The 27,616-nt window shown below is 34.8% G+C and overlaps 3 protein-coding genes across 4 annotated transcripts in view; all 3 read right to left on the bottom strand.

Annotated features, from left to right (window-relative positions):
• The window catches only part of LOC120631590 (indole-3-acetaldehyde oxidase-like), a 31,336-nt gene extending 25,121 nt beyond the window's left edge, over window positions 1–6,215 (bottom strand). For both annotated transcript variants that reach the window (XM_039901228.1, XM_039901230.1), the window contains exon 1: window positions 6,052–6,215. The gene's annotated coding sequence lies outside the window, so the exon portion shown is untranslated. The remainder of the gene's footprint in view (window positions 1–6,051) is intronic.
• An 8,641-nt stretch (window positions 6,216–14,856) lies between these two features.
• LOC120631628 lies at window positions 14,857–18,913 on the bottom strand. Its single transcript, XM_039901283.1, has 5 exons — window positions 18,696–18,913; window positions 17,662–17,748; window positions 17,188–17,385; window positions 15,738–15,867; window positions 14,857–14,974 (listed from the first exon to the last, which is right to left on the bottom strand). The coding sequence occupies exons 2-5, from the start codon at window positions 17,740–17,742 to the stop codon at window positions 14,904–14,906; spliced, it is 480 nt and encodes a 159-aa protein (XP_039757217.1). The 5' UTR covers window positions 17,743–17,748; window positions 18,696–18,913; the 3' UTR covers window positions 14,857–14,903.
• A 2,731-nt stretch (window positions 18,914–21,644) lies between these two features.
• On the bottom strand, window positions 21,645–25,879 carry LOC120631614. The gene is made up of 4 exons (XM_039901264.1): window positions 25,688–25,879; window positions 24,337–24,525; window positions 23,723–23,858; window positions 21,645–22,056 (listed from the first exon to the last, which is right to left on the bottom strand). Exons 1-4 carry the CDS (start codon window positions 25,760–25,762, stop codon window positions 21,971–21,973), a joined length of 486 nt encoding a protein of 161 aa, XP_039757198.1. The 5' UTR covers window positions 25,763–25,879; the 3' UTR covers window positions 21,645–21,970.
• Between the last annotated feature and the right edge of the window lie 1,737 nt (window positions 25,880–27,616).

The following is a 27,616-nucleotide window of genomic DNA, read 5'->3' as shown; positions in this document are numbered from 1 at the left end:
GGGTGTGTGTGGTGGTGACGAAAAAGAAAAAGAATTAAAAGATTGAATGGTAGATGCATTCAACAGAGTTTTATTGACCCTGAGGTTTTCCTTACACTAGCATATTTGTTTTTTTATTCCACTACAAGTTATTGACTGCAATCTCACCTAGTGCCACCGGGTGATAATGCAGTCAGATATGGAAACAGGCTGACCTGTTCATAGGCGTGGCAGTTACACTAAACCCATGTTCCCAATCTTAGTCTAACTAAATAAATCGCTAAATCGCAAGCTGGCACGTTTGAGTTGCTAGGGTGGTAACTACCACCAAATAAATAAACACGAGATAAAATAAGTGGCTCTTTCTAAACATTATTGCACATATTATAATTACAGGAAGCTAATTTTTTAAGAGGAAAACTTCACAGTAAGCCAATATATTAATTATTAAAGCCCCGCAAGCGAAGGGTGGATTTTTTTATTAATTGTTAATAGAGTTTTTTATTCTTATAAAATTTATTAAATAAAAAATTAGAAAGAATAAAGATAGCTGAATCACCATTTATTTGTCATTATTCTCAGCTCATAATATGTATTCATATATTATTTTCTTACTTTTTTTTGTAATGGTATGTATTTATAGATATTGGTGATGTATCTTAATCGTTAAATCTATTATTTGTATTAACTTTCCGAATTTCCTTACTTATTTTTTTTTGTGTACATCCTACTAATCTTACCCTGTCCTGTAACTTTTCTCCGGTTTCTGTGAAGATTGCCTGGTACCTACCTTATATATGTAATTTTATTCTTGGTAAACTTTTTATTATGTTTTGGAGTACAATAAAGTTAAATTAATAATTTCCCTTCACGCTTCTTTTATAATATCGCACATAACTTATAAAATTTAAACGTGAAGTGTAGTCGAAGTCCTACCCACTGGTCACCGCTTTTTATCAATACAATAACAATAATATATACCGAATGTTATTAGGACATATAAAAACGCTGTAAAATATTATTTAGACGCATAGAAAAATAAAAAATTATTAATATTAATTTACAACCAACTATTGAATCTGTGGCGCTTGCTTGCTTACACATCGGTTTTTAAACTGCAACAAGTAAGTATTATTGTATTGTGTGCGTTCGATTCCCACAGCTGGAAAATGTTTGAGTGATGAGCATTAATGTTTTTAGTGTCTCTGTGTTTATCTGTATATTATAAGTATTTTATTTAAAATAATATTCATCAGTCATCCTAGTACCCATAGCACAAGCTACGCTTACTTTGGGCTGGATGGCGATATGTATATAATCGTAGTAGGTATATATATTTATTTGTTGTTTAAAAGCTGTACAAGAGCTCATTTATAAGCCATCGTTTTCTACGCGACATCGTACCTCATTTCTAAATGGCTTGGCTGCACGTATTTGACGGGCCGTGGTACATAGCCACGACCTAAGAGCAAAATAGCCGGGAATCTACCGGGAATCGAACCGCTCACCACTGCGCCACGGAGGTCATTTCATATAGGCCATTAGTAATTGGTGCCTATCACGTACTTATTGTGTGGCAATATTAAGGTGGTGGTTGACCAAATACTCAATTACGCAACGGCACGTCTGTCGAGAAGTGACAACTACGAGCTCGCAAACAATAGAGTTACTCAATAGGTACCACTAAACTCCAACAAGTTTATTGTTCTGATGAAGGTCACGCATTTCTCTATTTTTATTTACACTCTGCCAATACACCAGTGTTAATTAAGGTTCGTTAAATTAAATAATTAAATAAATATACTACGACAATACACACCTCGCCATCTAGTCTCAAAGTAAGCGTAGCTTGTGTTATAGGTACTAAGATGACTGATGAATATTTTTTTATTAATTATATACATATAAAAACCCAGACACTGAAAAACGTTCATGTTCATCACACAAACATTTTCCAGTTGTGGGAATTGAACTCACATAATGCAATAAAACTTGTTGCAGTTTTAAAACCGCCACACCAATGAGTCCGCAATCAAGCGCCACAGATCCAATAAATCTCTCAAATCATTTTTCAAAAAACATTCGGTATATATATTATTACTAGACTATTGCCCGCAACTTCGTCTGCGTTTGATTTTGTTTTTAAAGTATTCAGTATCACTAAGCCTTAAATGAGTATAGTAGTATATATATGTATATATATATAACATGTGACTGTCAATTAATTATAGACAAATAATTTGCAATAAAATAAAATTGCGACTATAATTAAAGATCTAAGCTATCCTATCTCTTAATTTGGACCAGAATGCTGACGGTGTGCCAATTTAATCTAAAATCGGTTAAGTAGTTTAGGAGTCCATCGCGGACAAACATCGTGACAGGAGATTTATATATATTAAGATTATTGTAGAAGCGGTGATAGCCCAGTGGGTAGGACTTTGACTTCACTTTCCGTGCACGTTTAACTTTTCTAAATTATGCGCGTTTTAAGCAATTAAAGTATCACTCGCTTCAAGGGTGAAGTAAAACATCGTGAGGAAACCTGCTTCCCTAAGAGTGTGGAGTCACCAATAGGCACTGGGCCAGTGTGGTGGACTACGAATTTCTCAACGTGAGAGCAGACCCTCGCCCAGTAGTGGGTCGGTAATGGGTTGATATGATGATAATAAAATGTCTTTTTTTATTAGGATTAATATTTTCAATCGACATAAATTTAAAATCGCTACCTAACGAAAATTAGAAGTAGGTTTTTCTTGTTTATGAAAATTATGGGAAACAATAAAAGAAGAACTTTATGTAGGAATGATTGAGTGCTTTGGTCGTTTAAAATTACTGTGCACCTACGCCTCCGATTGATAGACGCCGGGCTGTTGGTACTATTTGCAGGACTCCCTCACACACCCTACACTGTGTTGCTCTGTTTCAGCTTATCTCCAGGTGAGCTTGGTCAATTATACCTACCCATACAAAAAGTACTCCGCTACTTCCAGATGCAATAAAATTACATATAAAAAATTACAACACAAAAATAATTCTTTACAGGCTTTAGAGGTACATTATGTACTCTCTCTGAGACTTATCTGTGAAACCGAAAACCTAATAGTTCTTGAGTAAACGACTACCATAATTTTTACTGAAAAAAAAATTCGTCGCCTTCTAGATGCATCGAAAATTGCAAATAAAAAATTACAACAAAACAATGATTGCTTATCGCAACCTTGCGTGCAGAAATCCGGTCATGCCACGATCTCAAGTATTAGATAACCTCTTCTAAAAATCTCGTGGGTAGGTATTTTGTTCAACTTGCGTATTTACATGTAAAATGAATAATTCATGAGAAGCCGCGTCTGTTGCGGCTGTTTGTGTCCTCTAAGTTATCGCCTAAACCTACTATTGTAAAATAATTCAACATCGACTAATATTATTAAGAGACGACCTCCCGGGCGCAACGGTGAGCACTTTGAATTTAAGTGGGAAGTCCCGGGTTCGGTTCCCAGCAGGGGCAATTTGGGCAATTAATAATTTCTGAATTTTCTCTCGTCCGGTCTGGACGGAGTCTTTGGCCGTGGCTAGTTACCACCCTACCGGCAAATAATAACAATAATAATAATAATTCTTTATTTTCAGGCAATAGTCCCATAGAATAGATTTGTTTTATAGTACAATAATAACAATAATAATAAATAAAGCTAATGCAAAGACTGCTGCTAAGCGATTTAGTGTTCCGGTGCGATGCCGCGTAGAAACCGATTAGGGGCCCGCTACCATCTTAGACTGCATCATCACTGACTATCAGGTGAGATTGCAGTCAAGGGCTAACTTATCGCGGAATAAAAAATATATGATTTGTTTGTTTTTTTTGTTTCGCGTCGAAAAACTCTAAAATTAATGAACCGATTTTAATTTGATGTTTCATGTTTTCAATTGATGAATTTCCTTATGACAAGGTTGCTTGGAAGCATCCGGCTCCGCTTTCAGCTCTCACAAGATAGAAAAATGAATGTTGAAATGTAAATGTAAATTGTTGATGTTGGAAAAGAGCAACTGCTGAGTTTCTAGCCGGCTTCTTCTTGGTAGAATCTGCCTTCCGAACCGGTGGTAGAGTCAATACAAACAGACAGACTTGACGTTTCAAAAGTGCTTATATTAGGCCTACTTGAAATAAATGAATTTTGAATTTTGAATTTTTTGAATTTAATAATTCAAACACCGTTAGGAAGATTGCCCCGTGGTTAGGACTTCGACATACATTTTGTAGGTCGAAGTTCTTTCGTGAGGCGAAGATCTTAAGGTGAATGGCGACCCCGCACCGATAAACGCAGCGTAGATCGGCTACCAACGAGGTAAACAGATGACATCAGGAGATTCGCTGGGAGCCGCTGGAGGAAACCGGCGCAGGAGCGTGAATTGTGGAACTTCCTACAAAAGACCTATGTCTAGCAGTGGAAGTCAATTGGTTGAATTGATGATGATGATGCAGAATTTAAGCCATTTGCGCCAGCAAACCACTGCGACCGAGGAAAAGATAGTTGGATGGTTTTATACCAAATGCCCTAACTCTTAGAAATCTGCAATAAAAGTGTTTCTTCCACATTTCAACTCTTTTCCTTAATTAAAAACGTTAGATCACTAATATAAGGCAGCATCGTATGTTAAGTCGCAATGCGATATATAGCTCTATATAAAACTCAGTGGAAACACCGCAGATAGGAACCGGTTCCGGAAGCTGCACGTGCGCAAAAAAAAATATTGTGCAATATCTAAGTTTATAACGGATATATTAACATCTCCATGGAAAATTATGAGTTTTTAATATATTCCTTGATTGTGTCCACTATAACTGTACAAGGCAAAGATGTTCTAAAGCTTTTTTTTATTCCACTACAAGTGAGCCCTTGTCTGCAATCCCACCTGGCGGGAAATGATGATGCAGTCTAAGATGGTAGCGGGCTAACCTATTATGCAGTCATATTACACACATATCCCCAATCCGTTTCTACGCGACCTACTCCTGGAACGCTAAATAACTAAATCGCTTAGCGGCATAGCGGCACGTCTTTTTCGGCAGGGTGGTAACGAGCCACGGCCGAAGCGTCCCAGACCAGACCAGAGAAAATTCAGTAATTATAAATTCCCAAACTGTCCCTGCCGAGAATCAAAAGCGATTTAGCGTTCCGGTACGTTGACGCGCAGAAACCGGCTAGAGACATGGCTTGGAACTGCCATACCCCTAACAGGTTAGCCCACAACATCTTGTTGTATTAAAACTATAACATTTTGAAAAAAAGAGCGAAAATTCATCTTTATCGTCTCAACATTAATTAATGTTAAATTTAAAAATTAAACAATTAAACAATAAACATATATATATCATCGTCTAATCATAGCGATTAAACAAAAAAAAAATGGGAACAATAATTCCGAGCGAATTCTGACTATTTGCTGCACGAAACTTTACTCTAGCTATAATTATTTATATCGTTTAAAATACGCATAGAATCTAATCATTTTAAGAAGTTATTTTAAAATATATAGGAGAGTGATGGAATGAATATGCTTTTGTTGTGAAAAGAACTGAAAACACAACACACCTAATACAATTTGGCGGCCTTAAACCGCTGGTAGCGATCTCTTCCAGGAAATTAAATGTGTAAAACGTATAAAAAGACGTACAGCTATAAAAAACAGATCGCTATAGGTGTATTTTACGGGACAGCAAAACAATTTTCAATACACTTGCTCTGTTATTTACTGTGTAATTTAATACTATATAAAATTTAATAGTCCATTCAAACACCTTCAAAGAAACAAATGCACTTTCGAAATGCTAAAAATAATTCACTAAACATAACTGTTTATAAACCTTGACCTACGTAGCTTTATTATTGGAAGACCTGAAATTCGGTATATCTATCTCAAGTCATCTGCCTTGTTATTACATTGACTTCACGTTACTAGTTTCTAGAATATCCCATTTACTACAAAACATAAACAAATTGGCGTTAAAATCATACACCTCAGGTATATTTTGGGGAACTGGAAAACTATTTATATAGCTTTGTTATTTACCTTAATATTAACACTATAAGTTGCTGGAACATTCCATATATATAACTTCACATACACGCACAAAAAACAAATAAATGTTCACTAAACATAAAATAACTGTTTATTAGCCTTAAGATAGTTTATAAGGAAAATTCCTGACCGGTTGTCAAACCTGCGATCGGCGAGGTGGCGTCGTAAACACTGTTTGCAATATGTATTATAAAGATACGCTTCACTGCATGATTACAATAAGAGATAGCGGACAGCGAACTTGGCGGATCGAGATTTTTCATCTATTCGCGCGCTTTTGCAGTAAAATAGAGCCGTATGCCGTCACGGCCAGTGGCATGACGCTGTCATTAGCCGTTATGAAACCGCTCTTAATCTTCTTGAGTGTGCAGAGATATATATAACAATAAACTTACATCATTCAATTTTTAATTTAAGTCTCATAATATATTAAATCATTTATTTCTCTCCGTATTCATTATCTTCTATTCTCTTCTCTAGCGGATGAAGATCATTATTGATGTTCGACATAATACTATCGGCAGGTATTTAACTTTTGGTCTATTTATAAAATCACATAATATTATGTAGAATTATTATTTTCATTATAAAGAAAAATAACATACGTACTTAGGGTTAAAAATTATTATTTTCTAACTTCATAGATAGATGAAGTACAAATAAAGAGTAAAATAAATTCAAGACAAAAAATTATGAAGCTTCTTTCGTCAACGCTTTCATTACATAATTTTAGTATTGATATACATCAGAAAAATGGTAAAGTCGCGGGCAGAGCTAGTCATTCCATAAATCGGCAACTGTGCAGATAAAGTAGGCTCACAGGATGTAGAGTCATACATTATAGCTGTATATTGTGGAGTCATACGTATCACACAGTTATAAAAATACGTTGACGCCAAATACATTTGATATATTTGAAAAACATGTACCAGGGCTGCAAACCAATAAAAAATAAAAAACATCACTAATAGAAGAAGAAGAGAAATTGTTATCCTTACTAAATAAACGTTGCCCGCGTTCACCGTTGACTTTTATTACGGTTATTTTGGAAAAAAAGTGGTAACCATTTGTTTTCCTACAACAAAAAGTAGCCTAAGACCTTTCAACTAACTCTATGCTATAACTAGGCGGGAAGGAAGGATAAAGAAACAAATACCCTTTCGTATTTATAATATGAGGCATAGAATTAAGAAGATACCGACTTTTTTTTTTAATGCATTGCGTTGTGTGCAAAAACAATGAAAACGCCCGCGCGAATCTCACTTCAAACCCGTGGAATGTTGCTAGCTCACAAACTTTTCCCCATTACAGACAGTAACCGTGTAGAACTTTAATAAATAAATAAATATACTACGACAGTACACACATCGCCATCTAGCAAGCGTAGCTTGTGTTATGGGTACTAAGATAACTGATGAATATTTTTATAAATAATATACCTAAATACTTAGATTATACATATAAACACCCAGACACTGAAAAACATTAATGCTCATCACAGAAACATTTTCCAGTAGTGTCGTACCAGCGAACCCACGGCCTTGGATTCAGAAAGCAGGGTCGCTGGCCACTGCCCCAGTCGGCCGTCAGACAACAAAAATTAGAGATTAAAATAATTTCTGTCAACTGCTACATGTTACGACTATGAAGTGATTAACCTAACCGCCTTTTCGGGATAGACTACTGAAGTGGAGTGGTTTTTGATGCTTCAATATTAGTCGTCGACGTCGGCTTCTGTATGGTCTTAATTCTATGATATAAGTTAAAGATTTCAATTATTTGAAAGATTTTAAGCTTTCAATTCAAAGTGATCTAAAAAATAGATGTGATGTGCGTTTTAATAATGTCTCGGCCCTTGATCTCTCCAAGGTCTCTTACCACATCAATGTTGTAAGCACAATTTATGTTTTGGTTGTCACGGCGTACATGCCATCATTGTACTTACAGATATTATGACAGCTGAATGGTGCAGTGCAACCTTGCTTTCTGAGTCCAAGGCCGTGAGTTCAATTCCCAAAACTGGAAAATGTTTGTGTGATGAACATTAAAGTATTTCAGAGTCTGGGTGTTTATCTGTTTATTATAAGTATTTATGTATATTATAGTCATTAAAAAAATGTTCGTCAGCTATCTTAGTAACCTTACTTTGTAGCTAAATGGCCATGTGTATATCGTGGTAGTATATTCATTTATTTATTTTATTTCTGTGATAGTATTCTAGTGTAACACTTCATCGGTAAAACGCCATGCTTTGTGGAGAGACAAGTTCAAACTGTTGACTGTTAATTAGAAATCTTAGCTTCTAACGGAAGATGTAAAACTTATAACGTAAAATGTGTTTCATATTCATAATAAACAGTTATTACTTAACATAACGAATGGGATTATTATTGTATAGCTTAAACTTGAACATTGATGTTAATTTTTTATTTTTTTTATTTAATTTTTAATTTATTTTGGATTTTAATTTTAATTCTATTCATATTTTTAACATTATAACCTTATTAAATAGTAAAATATTTTTAGACATTTATTTTGTAATGCAGTTATATATAAAATGTTATTAATTTTGAAATTATTTGTAAACGTTGTGAAAACCTGTAATAAGCTGAACATTCACTTAGCTCGCAACGTAAAAACTTGGACGAGAAAAAATATATTAGCGGTTGGTTTTCCTAAATAAATAAATAAATAAATTGTGCGTTCCCCAATCCTATACGCCCTTTAAGCGATGGTTGCATAACGTGTTCTCTAGCTCCCAGACTATAAAGTATTTGCACGATTCAATCATAATAATTGGCTGGAAGTTGGCCGCTAGTTAAGTGGTGTAATTTTTTATTTGGCTAGAACTATATTTGGAGCAGGAGCGACTTGTCATTTTGGCAATGCTACAGGATGTTGAATTGGATGTTGATATTGCTTGGAGTTATTGCTTATATGCATATTGTAGTAAAGAAAAGCCTAGAAGTTCAAGAATTTGTCGTAACAAACATATATGTGTGCGCTTCCATTGCAAATGCTAGTTACACTTTTAGAGGTAGATCAAAATAGGTTTTTTTTAAACTATAATATGCATCTAAATATGCCAAATCACACTAGGAGTTATATTATAAAAGCATAAACGCAATCCCACAAATGAATTCTGTCCCTTTCGCAGACTATATGATACAGTTTCCGATAAGTCCCGCTGTGGCGAGAAACCGGCTTCTGCGGAGGATCTGTATTTCCTGTCACGTAATTTTGGTGCCTTCAAGGCAAGACTGATTATGTGATTTTCTAGACCAGTGCGCTCCAACCTAGATCTCGTAATTACTTTTGATTAGACGTGATTGTCATAAAGCGCCAACGTATCGCTTACAATAAAACTTAAGATACTAACATTATGAAAAAAAGCACACGGAACAGTCTTTCGGGACTGCCCATAGAAGTGAAAACTAAATCTATTTAGGTACAGAATATTAATATATACACAATATACATATATCTAGCTCATGGGAAACGTGCGGTCAATATGATGCGAGTTTCAGGCTTTGTGTCCACACAAAAAGTGCCCATATACAACGTGTAAATGAAAACCGAAATATTACTTTACCGGCTTTTGACATTATTTACTGTAACTAAAACTTATCTGTGAAACAGAAACGCTTATAGTTTTTAGTATACCAAAGACCACACTCCATTACGAACGCCTTATTTTGGAATGCTAAGATTTATAAAAGTATAGTGCTTTAGTTATATAATGTTTACATTTTGACTATCACCTTTGTGGATCTTCCAAGTATACGTGACATTGGCGAAGTACAACGCGCCGATTTGGCACACCTAAAAGCCAAAAAAGGAGAAGAAGTTTTTAGTATTGAAAAAAATCAAAGGCAGCCCTAACATTACATGCAAAATTAAAAGCATGAGATTGACTCTTGTCACTAATTTGATCTATTATAAAGATACGCGTCGCGTTTGCGCTTGTCGGTATTTTATCTTCAATAGGATTGTCATAAGTGAACACTTTTAAATAAATAAATATACTATGACAATACACACATCGTCATCTAACCCCAAAGTAAGCGTAGCTTGTGATATGGGTACTAAGATGACTGAAGAATATTTTTATGCATAATATACATAGATACTTATAATATGCAGATAAACACATTCATGTTCATCACACAAACATGTTCCAGTTGTGGGAGTCGAACCCATGGCCTTGGACTCAGAAAGCAGGGTCGCTGCCCACTGCGCCAGTCGGCCGTGACTTAAAATATTTTGATTTACTTTGTATGGAAAAATAAATATGGGTTTTTTGATTTAATATTTTTACAGCCTTATGAAATATACTTATGCAGGGTGCCTAATATTTCAACAGTATTTCGTAATTCGGTTACACCTTTTATACACAGTATATATGTAGCTCATGGAAAGCGTTTGGTGTCGATTAAACGTTGGTGGCGTTTGGTGAGAGAAGTTTTTAAAATTGTGTTTGCTTGTTTGTTTGATTGTCCTTCCTTTACGACCTAACTAAGGATCCAACCTACTTGATTTTCGGCAAAGAGTACGTAAGTTGAAAGGACGGTAGGTACGAGTAAAATAGGCTACTTTTATACCAATAAAACGAACGGTTAAGACGTTATTTGTAAAATACCGACAAACACGGACAAAGAAGGCGAACTCATCTCAGTGACAGAACCCAAAGGGTTTGCATAAAAGACATTAAGTCGCAGGGGTCGGCTACGTCAATGGGTGTCCCACAGGGTTCAATCTTGGGTCCCTTTCTATTTTTGGTGTATATAAATGATCTACCACACCATGTCAGTGAAACCTGTGACATTGTACTGTTTGCTGATGATACATCTCTAATTTTTAAAACTGATAGAGGTAGAGACAACTCTGACGATGTAAGCCGTGCTATGTCGCATGTGTCGCACTGGTTTACTGTCAATAATTTACTTTTAAATGCAAAAAAAAACTAAGTGTGTGGAATTTATTTTACCAAATGTAAAGAAAGTTAATAAAAATATAATAATAAATGGAGAATCACTAAAAATGGAAGATTCCACAGTTTTTCTGGGCATGACCTTGGATTGTAAGCTTCAGTGGGGTACCCATATAGATACACTAGCAGGTAAACTAAGCTCGGCTGCCTACGCCGTCAGGAAAATTAGACAGATTACTGACGTAGAAACAGCAAGACTTGTTTACTTCGCGTACTTTCATAGTGTGATGTCTTACGGGATCTTATTATGGGGCAAAGCTGCTGATATTGAAACTATATTCATATTGCAGAAAAGAGCTGTACGGTCAATATATAAACTTAAATCACGTGAATCCCTCCGTGAAAAATTTAAAGAAATTGGTATACTTACGGTAGCCTCACAATACATTTATAACAATATAGTATTTGTAAGACAACATATTAGTCTTTATAAACAAAAAGTGGATATAAACATTCGACTTACAAGAAATGGTCATAAATTAGTGACATCTGCATATCGTCTGCGAAAGGTGCAGAAGTCATTTGTGGGATTGAGTATACGCTTTTATAATATGATTCCTAAGGTAATTTTGGACCTACCAATCCATAAGTTTAAAGAATGTGTTAAAACACATTTATTACAGCGAGGTTATTATAAAATTGATGAGTTTCTTAATGACAAGGTTGCTTGGAAGCATCCGGCTCAGCTTTCATCTCTCACAAGATAGAAAAATGAATGTTAAAATATAAAATGTAAATTTTTGATGTTGGAAAAGAGCAACTGCTGAGTTTCTTGCCGGCTTCTTCTCGGTAGAATCTGCCTTCCGAACCGGTGGTAGAGTCACTACACACGGACAGACTTGACGTTTCAAAAGTGCTTGTATTAGGCCTACTTGAAATAAATGAATTTTGAATTTTGAATTTTTGAATTTTGAACAACAGCTAGTGAGAAAATAAAAAAGGGTTGTTTAGAAAACAGGTAAATAAAGACATTTTTGTTAACATTTAATTATATTTGTGCTAAAATAGTTCAAACAGATAAATTAAATTAAAAAATAATAACAAAGTTTTAAATGAGATTTATGCAGACTAAGTTTTTTAAAAGTAAATCATTCTATGGCAGCAATATGAACAATTTATTTATTAAATTTATAGAACCCATATAATATAGTTTTTGTAACGAAAAACTAAAACAAAAATACTGTTGAGAGAAAGATTTTTACTAAAAACTAAGTTTGAAATCACCATTTTATGAATGGGGTACATAAGATAAGAAAGTACAATTTTTCCCAGGTAAACCTTTGTCCAGCGGGAAGATAAAAACTTTCAACACAAAATCTAGTAAATAATTAAAAATATACAAACGCTACTCTGAGTGACTTCTCCATTACATACTAATTGACGATTTAACAACTATAAATAATGTAACATTTATATCATAACATCCATAATATTTCCAATAAAAATTTGAATATAGCTTTTTGTAAGCAATATTTATAATTTTAGATTAATAATTATTGATCTCCAACTAGATACCAACACTACCAAAGTATTTCTTGAACTTTGTACTGTTTGCTAACGAGCTGCTTGTATTTCCAGACATTTTATGCAGAAAGTTTATTATATACAGACTAGCTTTTATGTGACTGTTGTAACCTAACTACTAAAACAGAATTTAGTAGGCTGAATTTTAGGAATGTAGCTTAAAATAAAATTTACATAAAAATATGTAAAATATGCATCACGTTTTGCTTTCAATTCGCTTGAAAGTTGCTTTAAAACCAATCATAATATTAAACCCGATCTTACCTTCACCAACGCAAGATATAAATAAAATAAAACGTGGTAAATACCTACTTAAGAATAAAAATACATGAACATTGTTTATGATATTGTTTCGAGTACGCCAGATTGGGCGTAGTATTTTGACGCATTTTACTCTTATACCAACGGTACGTACTACGTGCGGATCAAAGACCAATTACTATTAATCTAATATTTTAGAGATAATAAGAAAGAAATAATATTTATTTTCATCACACTTGCTCGTAACGTGGACCTTATTAAATGGATGTAGGGCTCATAATCCAAGATATAAGACAGGCATGTTTTCTTTTTAGTTTTTATTTGTCCGCATAAAACAGATTATTTTTTTTTACGAACAAGGAGATTTTATGCAACTGAAAATAGGACGTATATCCTTAAGTGATAATATATACCAGACCTACTTGATAATGATAAATTAACGTTTAATTTGTTAAAATTATTCACAATGGATAGTAAGATATTTTAAATACTAAAATATTTCCTTTATTATGTTTCTAATATAAGAAGTATGCAGCGAAAGAAACATACTTCTTTGTCTTTTTAGCGACAATTTCCATATTTAAATATTTTGCCAATATTTTTACCTTGTGGCGGATTATTAATAATTAAAAATGTCCAGTTTATCTTGGAACGCAGAGCAATAGTAGATATTACTCCGCCGAATACTAATCAAGGCACGAATCGCGAGTTAATAACCTGTTTCCACCAAAATTCTCGAGAGCGGCCTACGAAACTTTCATGCAGTGGAATAAGAGCAAACATCATTTTCAGAGAACGTATTTAAAAGTTGATCCTATTTTTTTCCTCGAAAGTGTGATGAAAATCGTCGTATGAAATGCGTATGATACATTACTTGTAACACTCTCGGCTTACTTAGCGCGTTCGCTTTTTAGCTCACGCGCCTGATACCGCCTCGACTGTAAAATGCAATGTAAACATACTTAATGCATAATCTACTATTAACTACAAATATTTTCACTACTAAATAAATTATTTAAAAATTGAGATTAGTAAATATTTTATGAATACATTGTATAATAATAATTAGACGACAAGGTACAAGTAGGTGTTAATTTATACAATCATACGCTATGAGTGCGAATATAATAATTTACTGGACTGGAGTGGACTTAAACTTACGTACAATATATTACCATAAAACAATAGTCAAGACGCACTTATTCCAATGTAGAGCACTGAATTAAAAAAAAAAATGTTCATTAGGGCAAGACCTTTTTGCGACATAGTAAACAGGATATGACATTTATTGTAATAACGATTTAGAAAAAAACAAAACCCATTTTCAACCTACTTAAATGTTTTTGTAAACTGTCTGATGTAAACAATTTTTTATTACTTTTTGGAATGTAATATTGTATACCCGATTTATGTAAGCATGTTTATAATAATTTAAATCAATTTGAATCGAGGAAAACAATATACACAAAGTACTGCGTGCTTATTTTTTTTTAAACTCTATCACAGTTATAAAACGCTCAAAACAAGTTTTTCACTGCATGTACTTTTTTTGTTCTTATCTCTTGCCTTGTTACATTTTTCTTGCATTAAAACCAAAACCATTAATTGGGAGATATTCATTAACGGATGTTGTACATTTGACTTAAATTTAAATCTTTGAGAACGATAATATATGATGTCAAAAATAAATTTAATCATAACAACAAGGTATAAATGAGAACATTTAATGGAGGTATTAAGGGTTTAGTTTAACTAAACAATTATATGATATTAGAAGAGCTTCAGCATAAGTTTACGCTGAGGTAATATTAAATTAGAGTTTTAAAATCTCTATAAATCTATCGATTTTATGAGTAAATAAAGTTATGCATAAAGAGAGAAAAACTCAAAAATAACTAAACTCAAAACTAAGAAAAAATATGTTATAAATTTAGAGTCTGTGTTTTATTTATACGCCGTAAACAATGCTGATGCGTTTTTATAGGAAAATCCTATAGATAATTTCACCCAGCTTAGGAAAAAAACAGGCTATAGGAAGGTTTACAAGTAAAAACATTTAGCTAAGATTCTAAACTTCTTCCCGACTATTAAGTTGCTTGTAGAAACTGTGGCTGATTAAAATGGCGTATACATTGAGACCTGAAAAGAAGAACAGGTATGAAAAATTTCATTCTTCTAGTTCTGTTGCATTCTAAAACTGTCCGCTGATAAATATCAAAATTTACCCAGTTCTGCCTCCCAAAATCGAGCTTTACCTACATCTTTATTCGTTCATTTTGAAAATAAAAAACGGAAAGAAAAAATAATAGTTAAAGAAAACTAAAAAACACGCTTTTATAGAAAACCAAACTAAAGACAGAAAATTCATTTAAATTAAGAAAGGCGTTAAAAAATATTGATAAATATAAATTAATAATAGTATACAATATAGAAAAAAATTTTTTAAAAAGAGCTCTTAGCATTTTCATAACTGTATTTTGGTTTAATTACTACCTTTTAGTGTAGTATATTTATAAAAGCGTGTTGTTTAGTCTTTCTTAAACTATTATTTTTATTGGAGCAAAATTAATTGGCTACTCAATCACTATTTATTACAATAGCGAACAAGGCTCTTCCCTCAAACATTGTAAATTTAAATTCCTGCTTATTTTGTTGAACTAATAATTTGTTAATATTATAGAAATCGGCTAAAGATAATGGTTCTCTCTCCATCGCCCGCTGAGTGATTCTGAGCCTTCTCATGAGGCACAGTAAGTGACGCTTCGGATCCGTAAGTCATCACATAACTTACGGTTCCGAAACGTGGTCGCAATAAATAATAATGAGAATAAAATAAATAGACAGATATTTAACTTTGGAGGCTAATAAACAGGTATAAGCCGCGATCATACTAAATACTCACCAATGTAGAATACTTCCATGCAAATGTGACCGGCGCTGAAGTGGGGGGCGTTGAGGAAGAAGGTGAACATGGACAGCAAGAAGAACACCACCCACATTATGAAGTACCCACGGATTATACCGGCACGCTCCTGTGAAGATAGAATTTATATAAATTTTTTAAATGTTCATTAGGGTAAGACCTTTTTGCGAAATTATATAAAAGCATATGAAATTTATTGTATTACCATAATATATTAAAGAACTTAGAAAAAAACAAAACCCATTTTCAACCTACTTATTATTTTTTTATGCAATGAAAATCGAGCTTTTTTGCTATGCTTTAACGTTTTTCAGTCTCTGGGTGTTTATCTGTATATAATAAATATTTTTATCTATTATATTAATAAAATAATTCATCAGCTATCTTAGGATCCACTATGGTCTATGCGTAGCTTACGTTGAGGCTAGGTGGGTGGCACCCTGGATGGTTTAGAGTCACAAATTAGCCTGACAGATGGCGCTGGGGTCCGCTAGTATATATTTATTTATTTATTTATTGATATATTTATATTTGCACCTCTTGACCGGCAATACAGCCTCACCCATCATTATCGAGGCAGTCTGGATTTGTGATGCAGCTATGGTTTCAACACGGTGTACTTTATTGAAATGAAATGAAATGAAATGAAATGAAATTTATTCGCTGAATATGAGCTTACATAGGGTCTTATTATAATATAACATTCCTCCATATTCTACTATTAAGCATGCGAAACGTAAAATGCACAACAAGAACAATCATTACACATGTCTGCATAATCTTGTTGAGCAAGCATTGAAAAGTTATTTATTAAATTATACAGGTAATATCAATGTTATCATAATAATGTCAAAATAATATCATTTTTAATTCAGATACTCGGATATTGCACAGAAACATTTTGTACACAGCCAATGCGCCAGATTTTTAGGAGTAAGGAGATTGTGTTTTTTAAGATTAATGAATATTTATTTATTTAAAGATTAATTCTAAAATAAATAGGAGAAGCGGTGATAGCGCATTGGGTAGGAGGAGTGTGAATCCCAGCACGCACCTCTAACTTTTCTAACTTATGTGCGTTTAAAGCTATTAAAATATCACTTGCTTCAATCGTGAAGGAAAACATCGTGAGGAAACCTGCATGCCTGAGAGTTCTCCATAATGTTCTCAAAGGTGTGTGGAGTACACCAATCCGCACTGGACGCGCTGGTCTACGGCCTTAACCCCTTCTCATAGTGGGAGGAGATCCGTGCTGATGATGATTCTTAAAATTTGTTCGCAAAGGTGTGTGGAGTCCACCAATCTGCACTGGTCCAGCGTGGTGGACTAAGGCCTTAACCCCTTCTCATAGTGGGAGGAGACCCGTGCCCTGTAGTGAGCCGGTAATGGGTTGAAATGATGATGATGATCTTAAAATTGAAAATCTCACCGTCAGAACACCATACACGAAGAATACGTCAAAAAAGAACTTTGCCAAAAACATGAGGCAGAGAATTATCGACATCGCGTAGAGTCCCGTGAAGGCAGCTTCAGCATCGAAGTCCTTTTCATCTGCGGCCAGTTCTTTGAACGGCTCCAAAGTACATGCCACTACCACCATGATTATAAACATCACGAATGAAAGGAGCTGTGAATGAATTATCGAAATTACTGTAGATTATAATTATTATTTTTTTCATTAATTCACAAGTGTGTAAATATTGTTGTATTTTTGTAATTTAAATATATATATATATATATATATATTTAAAAAAAAATTCAAATCGAACAGTTAGGTACATTCTGAGATTAGCTCTTCACCTTTATAGATATACTAATAAACAATGTATATTGTAAAGATTGATTAAGAACAGAACAGATCAGAAAACCTTAGCTTATATGTCTAATGAAATTGTATACCAACCGCATTTATAGATCCCATAACAATGTTGCCAGTTTTTAAGTCGAGGACAAAGCAGCAGGTCTCTATTTGAGGTAGCCCCATTGTGAACTGAAATTATGGAATAATTAATTGAATTTTTTCACATTTATTAGAGTACCATAATGGCTATTGCACTGAAAATAATAATAAAAGCTACGTCTACCCTAAACTTCGTCACTGTTCCAGCGCCTGATGTTTTCCAATAGCAAGGTGACAGCCTACACTAGTGCACTTTTACTTGTATAGGTGCATAGATTTGATCATATTTGAATATCCCATAAGTAATAACCCATTATTCAGTTTGATTGTATTCGCTAAGTTAATTATTGGATAACTCGAAATTTTATTTATTTATTTATACTCTTTATTTGCACACAAATAAGATTGATACAAAAAAGAATAAAAGAAAACACAGACAGAAGAAGTATACAAAAGGCGGCCTTATCGCTTCGTAGCGATCTCTTCCAGGCAACCTTAGGATAAGGAAAACAAAAGGATAACATACTGCAGGTTGTGCATATTAAAAAAAAATACATACTAATAACTACATACTAATACTTAAACTAAATTTTAGCACAACATCCAATACCTACGTCCTACATACATATTTTTACGTTCCCACGGAAACGGTTTTTTTTTATTACCACACTTCAAGTTAGCCCTTGACTGCAAACTCAAGATGATCAGTGTAGTCTAAGATGGTTACAGGTTAGCCTGTATGGCATTCATATTAAACCTCATCGGTTTCTACGTGGCAACGTAGCGAAACGCTAAATCGCTTGTCTTTGTCGTGCAAGGTGGTAGAGAGCCCAAGCCGACGCCTCCCACCAGACCAAAACGACACAAAGTTTTGCGGTGTTTAAATATGATTGCCATGACACTAAGTCACAGTAACATATGGCTTGTAAGCACCTAGTATGCAGATAAAAAAACATACCTACGTCAGTTGCAATTGGACAAATACATAATACTTAAAACTATACCTTTGTAATACTCAAGTAACACTAAGTACTTACTCAAAAATTGTATCCTTTTACTGAAACTTCTAGTACGTGGCACTGATCACTGGAGTGAAGACACAATAACTACCTAAAGATGAAGGCTCTACGAACATCCCCTATGCGGCAAAGAGTATTTCGCAGAACCGTCTATCAGTTTATGCCGAACGGACACTCGATGGAAACTTTATGCCTACTCTTTTATTATAATAGTAGTTCTATCAACTCTTACATCATTGATAGTTGATAGTAACTATATACAGCCACGGGCGACAAAATATGATTCAGTTTTAAGGAACGAATTAAATTTCTAGCCTTATTTTAAAAACCTGTCGAGTAAAATTGTCACGTTTGAAAAAATTTAATGATTTTTATGTTATTATTCAATTTTTTTTTACATTTAAAACCACGTAAATTAAAATGAATCTTAGGACATACACGATACTCCAATGCAGGGTGGCGAATTTCAAACTCATATGCTTGTGATAATAATGGGGAAACACGGCATTGTTCTAACACGTGCAACGCCTTGCTTGCTCTTTTCACTATCTAACACCCGACGCAAAAAACGACGGGGTGTTATAACTTTGACGTGTTGGTGCGCATGTGTCTATCTGTGGCATCGTAGCTCCTGAACGGTTGAACTGGAACCTTAATTTTGATTTTGTTTTTTTTGTTTGATTGGTGAATTAGTCGGCAGTAGTACTAGCTATGTTTGATGAAAATCAGATTAAGTTTGCTGAAAAATGGCGTATTACATATATCATTACAACTCCCTTAATATGGGTATCAATTGAAAGGACTTGACTAGTAGAATAAAGTACACTATATTGAAAGTTTGAGATAATGGGTGGTGGGTGGTGTGGGATTTTTGAAATGATAAATTTAAAATTAACATTATTTGAAACCTAAGCACGAGTCAAACAGGTGCGCTAAAAAGAAGCTATGCTGTATAAGTGCCCATACTGTTTTTGTAACAGTCAGCGAGGTAGGTAGATATTCTTAGCCTTCACATAAATATTTGTCGCATTTTAACGCCTTAAGATATCACACACTCGTCACCCACTTGAACTGTGGTGATGCACCAAGGAAACCGCTCAAGGGGATGCATTGATAGCGATATTTTTTTTAAATACTAAACTCCTCATACTAAACGTGCACTTTTATGATATGACGGTAATAATTTGCAGGCCTATTTTGTGTTTTGGTGGATTGATAAAATTACGATTCGATGTCTTTCGCAACTGTATCTCGGTTTGCAACTGAGGTCTTCATTTTAAAGCGTAGTTTAATATCCACCGAGATACAAAATATAGGCTTACTGGTCTATAGCGCTAACATTGTCCGCTAAGCGACGTTGAGCTTTCTTATGAGACATACAGTTAGAAACTATTTAGTTTTCGAACCCATAAGTCATCAACACACGCACGTGGCGTGGCCTAGGTATATCACAAATATCACGTAAACCGCATACATTAAGAGTAAATACGCATTCATTACTTACAAGTGTTTACGTAGAAACCCTAGCTTTGTGATGTAAAATAAAAATAATAACAATAGTGGCACATCTGAAAATATGATAATCTTTGCCAGACTCCGGCGTCGGGAAGTCGGCAATTTTAATCAATGTGTCCCGAAGTAACTCTAGCCAGTGTGAACGACCGAATATATACTTTTGGTTCCTATAACTTTCACTAGAGGGCACATGAAATTCCATTTTTTATCAACTTCAAAATGAAAGGATGTTTTTTATTAAGTTCGTAGTTTTCTGTATGTTTGTTGTGTATAAACAATTTCGTTGCTGTTTTTTTTTTGTCTGAAGAGAGAACTTTTAGCTTCGCTGCATTTTCCTGGATAAAAAATAAACACATGTTGCTCTTCTGAGTATGAACTATAAAAATGCAAAAAGTTAAGTGAATCCGTATCATTAAGAACAAACAATTTGTTGTTTTACAACAAATTACATATTTTTGCATATAGGTATATACCGCGATTTCATAATTTTTAAAGATATCATTTAGTGTCAATCTTTGAATTAACCATTTACTATGTGTCTATTGTCGTAGCATATTTATTTTATTTATTTGTTTATATATATATATATATACCTAGATAATATTTTTTTCCATTGTACTTCAAGATCTTAAAGTTTTTTACATAAATCATAATCCCCTCGCTCGGCTTAAAAAAATATATTTTTATAATTTTATTTAGACAGTTGTAAAACTGTAAACATTTAAAAAAAGATAAAATAAACATTATTTTATTCTTATGTATACTCCTGCTACATTTTATAGCTGATATCGCTAGCTCCTTTATACAATTACAAAAAAATGTGTAGTGATACCACTCCACCAGTGATAAAGACATCTTTTATTAACAACAATGAATATTTTTTGAAACAGCAGCACCACGAAGCGACGCTGCTCTCTCACTGTACGGTGTCTCTTAATACACCGAAATAAATAATGAATATACTCTACTGTTCTCTGCAGACAATTTTGTCTGACTATCATTACTCTATAATAAACTCGTAATGACGAGGCTACTGAGATACAGAATTTTATCCCTTACAATATAAAAAAAATATTTTTAATTAGTCGAATGATGATGGAAAAAAGCAACTGCTAAGTTTCTTGTCGGTAGAATCTTCCCTCAAAACCGATAGTAAAGTCGCTATAGACAGACTGAATATTTGATAGAAGCAGGCGTTACTTTGCGGAAATCCATGATATATTATCAAAATTAAGCTCAATTTGCTATACTCCGCGAAAAGCAGGAGAATCTGTATGGTGTAATTTATAATTTCTTCAATCCTAATACTCCACACCAAACATATCTTCGGCAATATACCCTCTACGCACGTTTCGCTCCGAAACCGGAGCATCCTCAGGAGATGTTGACTTTACAATGAATAATTGTTAAGACAAATTAATTTTGATAATTTTGATAATAGACTGACTTCGTTTCAAAAGTGCTTTTTAATTAGGCCTACATGACAAATTAATTTAGAATTGTATAAGTTACACCGAACAGATTTGCCTGCTTCTAAAAATTCAAAATTCATAAAAGAATTAAGTTTCATTTATTTCAAGTAGGCCCACTTTATAAGCACTTTTGAAACGTCAAGTATGTGAGTCACAAACATACCACCGGTTCGTTAGCAGACTACCGGAATATAGTAAATGTTTATTTTTATTATAATTAATATTAAATGTATAGTAGATATTATCGAATTAGGAAGCCTGTTGTGGCGAAATACAAAATGGCCGTGTTAGTTACACATTTGTCCATCACACTCTTTGAGAACTGTTGAAGTTACTCCCGTCCATAGCGACCCAGTGGCTTCTAATGACGAGCAGGAAATACACGCTGAGAACTGAAACAGGTAAAGGTAATATATAAATAAGAGTATGTCCTTAATACCGCACGGCAAAAGTGAAAACAATAACTGTGTTTTTTTATAATCCCTATCCCTATCCCTATCCCCACTAATATTATAAATGTCAATGTAAGTTTGTTTGTTACGCTTTCCCGCAAAAACTACTTAACCGATCCTCATGAAACTTTGTACACATATTCTTGGAAGTGTTAGAAGTAATATAGGATGCTTTTTATCCCGATAATAAGCTCGGTTCCTTTGGGAGTGGGGATAAAAGTGTTTGACGATTTTACACCATAACTGCGACAAATTATAACCGTTTTAAATAATTATTTTTGTACTATAGAGGTTGTAATATGTGTTTAATTTTGCCCAAACTTTGTGTAGATCTGATGAATGTGGTTGGAGATAGAGGACAGAACTCCTCAGCGGACGGCAGCAAACTCCTCATTTTAAGGCTTAGCGATACTGAATACTTTAATTTTTTTTAGAACTATAAATAAATTGAATGCCATATCAAAAAACAAAATCGAACGCAGACGAAGTCGCGGGCAACAGCTAGTCTGTAATATTTCTGAACAGCTATATACACAGACTGACCTGACAATGTAAACTAAATAAATAATATAACGTACCAATAATAAACTATTAAATTAACGGCAATTATTAGGTATGAATTTAATATATATACATTTTTTTATTCCACTACAAATTAGACCTTGACTGCAATCTCTCCTGGTGGTAACATATGATTCATTCTAAGATGCGGGCTAACCTGTTTGGGAGAATGGTAGTCATACTCCTAATCGAAATCTACGCGAAATCGCACCGACACAGTCAATCGCTTTGGTGCACGTCTTTGTCTGTAAGGTGGTAACTAGCCACGGCCAAAGCCTCTCACCACCCCATCGATGAAAATGTTCCGCCAAACCATTTTCGATGACCTCGAGTTGCAGAGCCTAGCGCTATGAATTTAAGTGGGAGGTCACGTCTTCGTTCTCCGACATGGGAAATTGTGGATATCATAATTTCTTATTTTCTCTGGTCTGGGCAACTGGGAGGCTTCCGCCGTGGCTAGTTTCCAGCTTACTGACAAAGATGTACCACTAAGCGATCAAGCGTTCCGTTACGCGTAGAAACCGATTAGGAGTATGGGTTTAATATAACTGCCATGTCCCTAACAGGTTAGCCCGTTACCATGTTAGACAGCATTATAACTTGCCAGCAGGTGAGATTGTATAAATATATATATAAAGTGGCGTGCAGAAGGGTTTCAACTAGGGCAGGCATATGGCAGGAAGACAGCATAAAATAGAAAATTTCTCCTTCTTTACAAGGTGTGTGAAATATTTAGGGTAGGCAATGCATTTGTGCATATATGAAGTGCCCGCCACTGTATATATATATATATATATATAGCTGTTGTAACCTTAGCAGGCAGTGCATTTGTGCATATATGAAGTGCCCGCCACTTTATATATAGCTGTTGTAACCTTAGCAGGCAGTGCATTTGTGCATATATGAAGTGCCCGCCACTCTATATATAGCTGTTCAACGCACAGCACAACCATAGCAGGTTGAACCGTGACCATCTCAGACCGTTTCACCGCTTGCCGCCACTTTTAAAGGAGTAAAGAAGAAGAATAAAAAATAGTTTACTTACGTATTTCTGCCAACGTAGTTAAAGTGTAGCTCAAGTCAGGTGGCAGGGTTGAACATCTCACGATGAACATAATAAAGTAGAGGATGGTAAAGATCAAATAGTATATCAAGTAAATCTTGACGTACAGCCGGCGTTCCTGAAAAACCATTATCTGTGAGCGATAAAGTCTCAAAATAATACGACATACGGTTCGGTGGTTTTAACCGCGACTTATTTAATATTTTTACGATTATTATAATTATTATTATTATAGATTAATTAATAATAATTTGACGGCCGATTGGCGCAGAGGGCAGCGACTGCTTTCTGAGTCCAAGCCCGTGGGTTCGATTACCATAGCTGGAAAATGATTCTGTGATGAACATGAATGTTTTTCAGTGTCTGGGTTTTTATATGTATATAATTCATAAAAAAATATTCATCAGTCATCTTAGTACCCATAACACAAGCTACGCTTACTTTCAAAAAATTACGCTCAGGCGTAATGAGTGGGTTTAAATATGCGGCGCCCCCTTTTGCGCGGGGCCCGTAGCAATTGCTACTATTGCTCGTGGTTAATCCGACACTGTATGTCTTAGTGTTGCCCTGTTTATGCTTAGTCCGTTAAAACTTACCTTGTGTAATCCAACAACAAACATTATAGAGGCGGGCAACAAGATCACGAGTAGGAGGAGTACGATGACGGAAATAGCTATCAGAGCGTCGACGACACTTTGGTTGACCTGGATATCTGAATTGGCGACCACGGCTCCCACTGCAGTCAAGGTCAGTATAGTAATGATTGTGAGAACTGACGCTGCCACCTATCAAAAAAACTTAGGTTACTGCTTATAAAGGACTACGTAATCACTAAAAAGGCTTGGATATGAATAATTGCTATAACCAGGTTGCTCTTCTAATTTTAAATGACAATGTGAGATGGTGATAACAAAAAGAACACCCGGCTAAGTTTGACGTGGGCTTCTTCTTAGACCTAGGGGTTTACTAATGCTTCTTTTATTGGTGTGGCTCACCCAACATCCATCTGAGTGCCATTTACTGGCTACGTTTCCTTATTCGAACGCGTGAAAGTTAACTACGATTTGTATGGTATCGAAAGAGTGCTATCTATTGTTAGTACGGTTTCCCGGTAATGTCACTAGATGGCGCTTATACCATATGAATCGTAGTTACTCTGGCAAGATTTTCGTTGTTTTTAAAAATAGCGGCCACGCATAAAACATTAGTTAATAGCTTGCATTCATACAAATAAACATGTCCGAAACAATATCTTTTGAAGTATCAGATTTTCGAAATATAAGCTGTTAACCGATTCATTGCGAATGGCAACAGCAGGGCTAGCGCGGGCAAAAGACAAAAACAATATCCCCCGATTATATCCCCTGACAAGGAATATAATTAACGTTTCTACCTGCTAAAGCACGGGAACTTGGAATAGGAGAAGTTTATCCCCGTTTATTACAACACATATTATTTGGATATTATTTCCACATGTGCCCCAGTGCTCTGAGAGTTGATAAAGCTGTGGTATAAAACAAATTTATATATCCTATCCCGGGGATATAATTGTCTGATGGCCACGGTAGCCGTTCTGAGGGGTGTCATTAATTTATTCCCTTGTATCGGTGTCATTATTAACTCCATTCGAACTCTGCTGAAAAGACTAATTTAGGAAATGTCACACATTTCACAGTTCCACGAGCTATAACGCCACGCCCACGTTCACGCCCATTGCAATTTCGGCAAGCAATTTGTTTTTGATCGATTTTGCTGGTTCTTCTACAGATGTCTTCACTTCATCACGTAGAGATACTCAGCATGGCTCATTCCATCGTCTGCTGAGTGACCGTGAGCCTTCTTATCTTCTTATCAGGCCCGTAAACGAACAATTTTCCGAGAATACTCGAACGTCCTCACTCGCAACTCGTTATGTTCTTAGATTTTGGTATTGGAAATAAAGTTTACCAGATGCAAATAACCCAAGATAAGACATCCGATCCTCAGCGGCACGCAGAAGCAGCACGTAGAAAATTCTAGCATGATGGACCTGAAAAAAGGTAAATTTTAGTATGTGACAGATTCGCACTAAATTTTGCTCTGCATTGTTCAAGGGCGCCATTCGTTGGCTGGCTATCGCCATGTAGCGATAACGCCACAAAATGTATATATAAACTCATTATTTTAAATTTTTATATGCTATACAACTGAAGAAGCGGTGATAGCACAGTGGGTAGGAGCTCGACTTAACTTGCGGGGGCCGAGTTCGAATCCCAGCGCCTCTAACTTTTCAAAATTACGTGCGTTTTAAAGTAATTAAAATATCACTTGCTTCAACGGTGAAGGAAAACATCGTGAGGAAACCTGCATGCCTGAGAGTTCTCCATAATGTTCATTGTGGGAGGATACCGTGCCCCGTAGTGGGACAGTAATAGGTTGATATGGTTGTGGTTGTGAATATGAACAAATGGACCATTCAATGGTAGTGAGACTCAGTATAGCAATAAGTGATATGGATTCACGAGATAGTTATGTCTACCTATTTACGCTTACGCATACGCTTTTATAATATGATTCCTAAGGTAATTTTGGACCTACCAATGCATAAAATTAAAGAATGTGTTAAAACACATTTATTACAGCGAGGTTATTATACAATTGATGAATTTCTTAATGACAAGGTTGCTTGGAAGTATCCGGCTCCGCTTTCATCTCTCACAAGATAGAAAAATGAATTTTAAAATGTAAATTGTTGATATTGGACTAGAGCAACTGCTGAGTTTCCTACCCCTATCCCTACTAATATTATAAATGTGAATGTAAGTTTGTTTGTTACGATTTCACGCAAAAACTACTTAACTGATCTTCATGGAACTTTGTACACATATTTTTGGAAGTGTTAAAAGTAATATAGGATACTTTTTATTCCATTATTACACATTAAGCTAGGTTCCTCTGGAAGAGGGGATGAAAATGTTTGACGATTTTACACCATAACTCCGACAAATTATAACCGATTTAAATAATTATTTTTTTACTAGAGAGGTCTAGAGGTAAGAGGGAATATGTGTTTAATTTTGCCCAAACATTGTGTAGATCTGATGAATGTGGTTGGAGATAGAGGACAGAACTCCTCATTTTAGGCTTCGCGATACTGAATACTTTAATTTTTTTTAGAACTACAACTAAATTGAATGCCACATCAAAAAACAAAATCAAACGCCGACGAAATTGCGGGCAATTGCTAGTATGTCTAAGTATATATAAGCTAACATAGTGTGGCAAAAAATACCCTCCGATTATATCCCCTTATAAGGCAGAAAATGAACGTGCCTACTTGCCAAAGCACAGCAACAGGGAATAGCAGAAGTTTACCCCCGTTTTTTGATTAAGTTGTGGGGGTAGATATAATGTTATCCTTTCCCCGGGAAGAAAAATGTCTTAGGCGTGCAGAAAGTATAGCACTAAAAATTATAAGAACACATTTAATAAAGAGGTTTCATTTATTACGTTTTAATTAATATTTAATTGTCAGTTGATAAGGAAAATGACATCATTTACGTAGAAACCAAATTGAAATCATCTTTCAATTTAGGCTAATTGGCAGCGATGTAACAAAGACGGTTCCGCTTTTAGAGTAATAGACAGTGCGTATATATATGTGTTTGATTATCGTAGTTACCGGGAAATGGCCAAAGGGGTTTTGACCTTTGGGGCTCCGGGAAGATGGTGGCAAATCTGTTGTTCAAAATTCTCAAACTAAATGTACAGGTCTAAAAGTAAAGCTGTCCTTTTCAGTATGCTCCCTATGGAAAATGACATGTATGTTTAGTTTCAGATTTGTCGTTAACAAAATTTGCAAAGATGTCTACAAAAAGGACAGCATCACTCTAATAG

The sequence above is a fragment of the Pararge aegeria genome, chromosome 18 (assembly GCF_905163445.1).
Source record: "Pararge aegeria chromosome 18, ilParAegt1.1, whole genome shotgun sequence".
In the NCBI taxonomy this organism is placed as follows: Eukaryota; Metazoa; Arthropoda; class Insecta; order Lepidoptera; family Nymphalidae; genus Pararge; species Pararge aegeria.
Note: the sequence above shows the minus strand (reverse complement) of the source record. Positions and strands in the feature narration are given on the sequence as shown.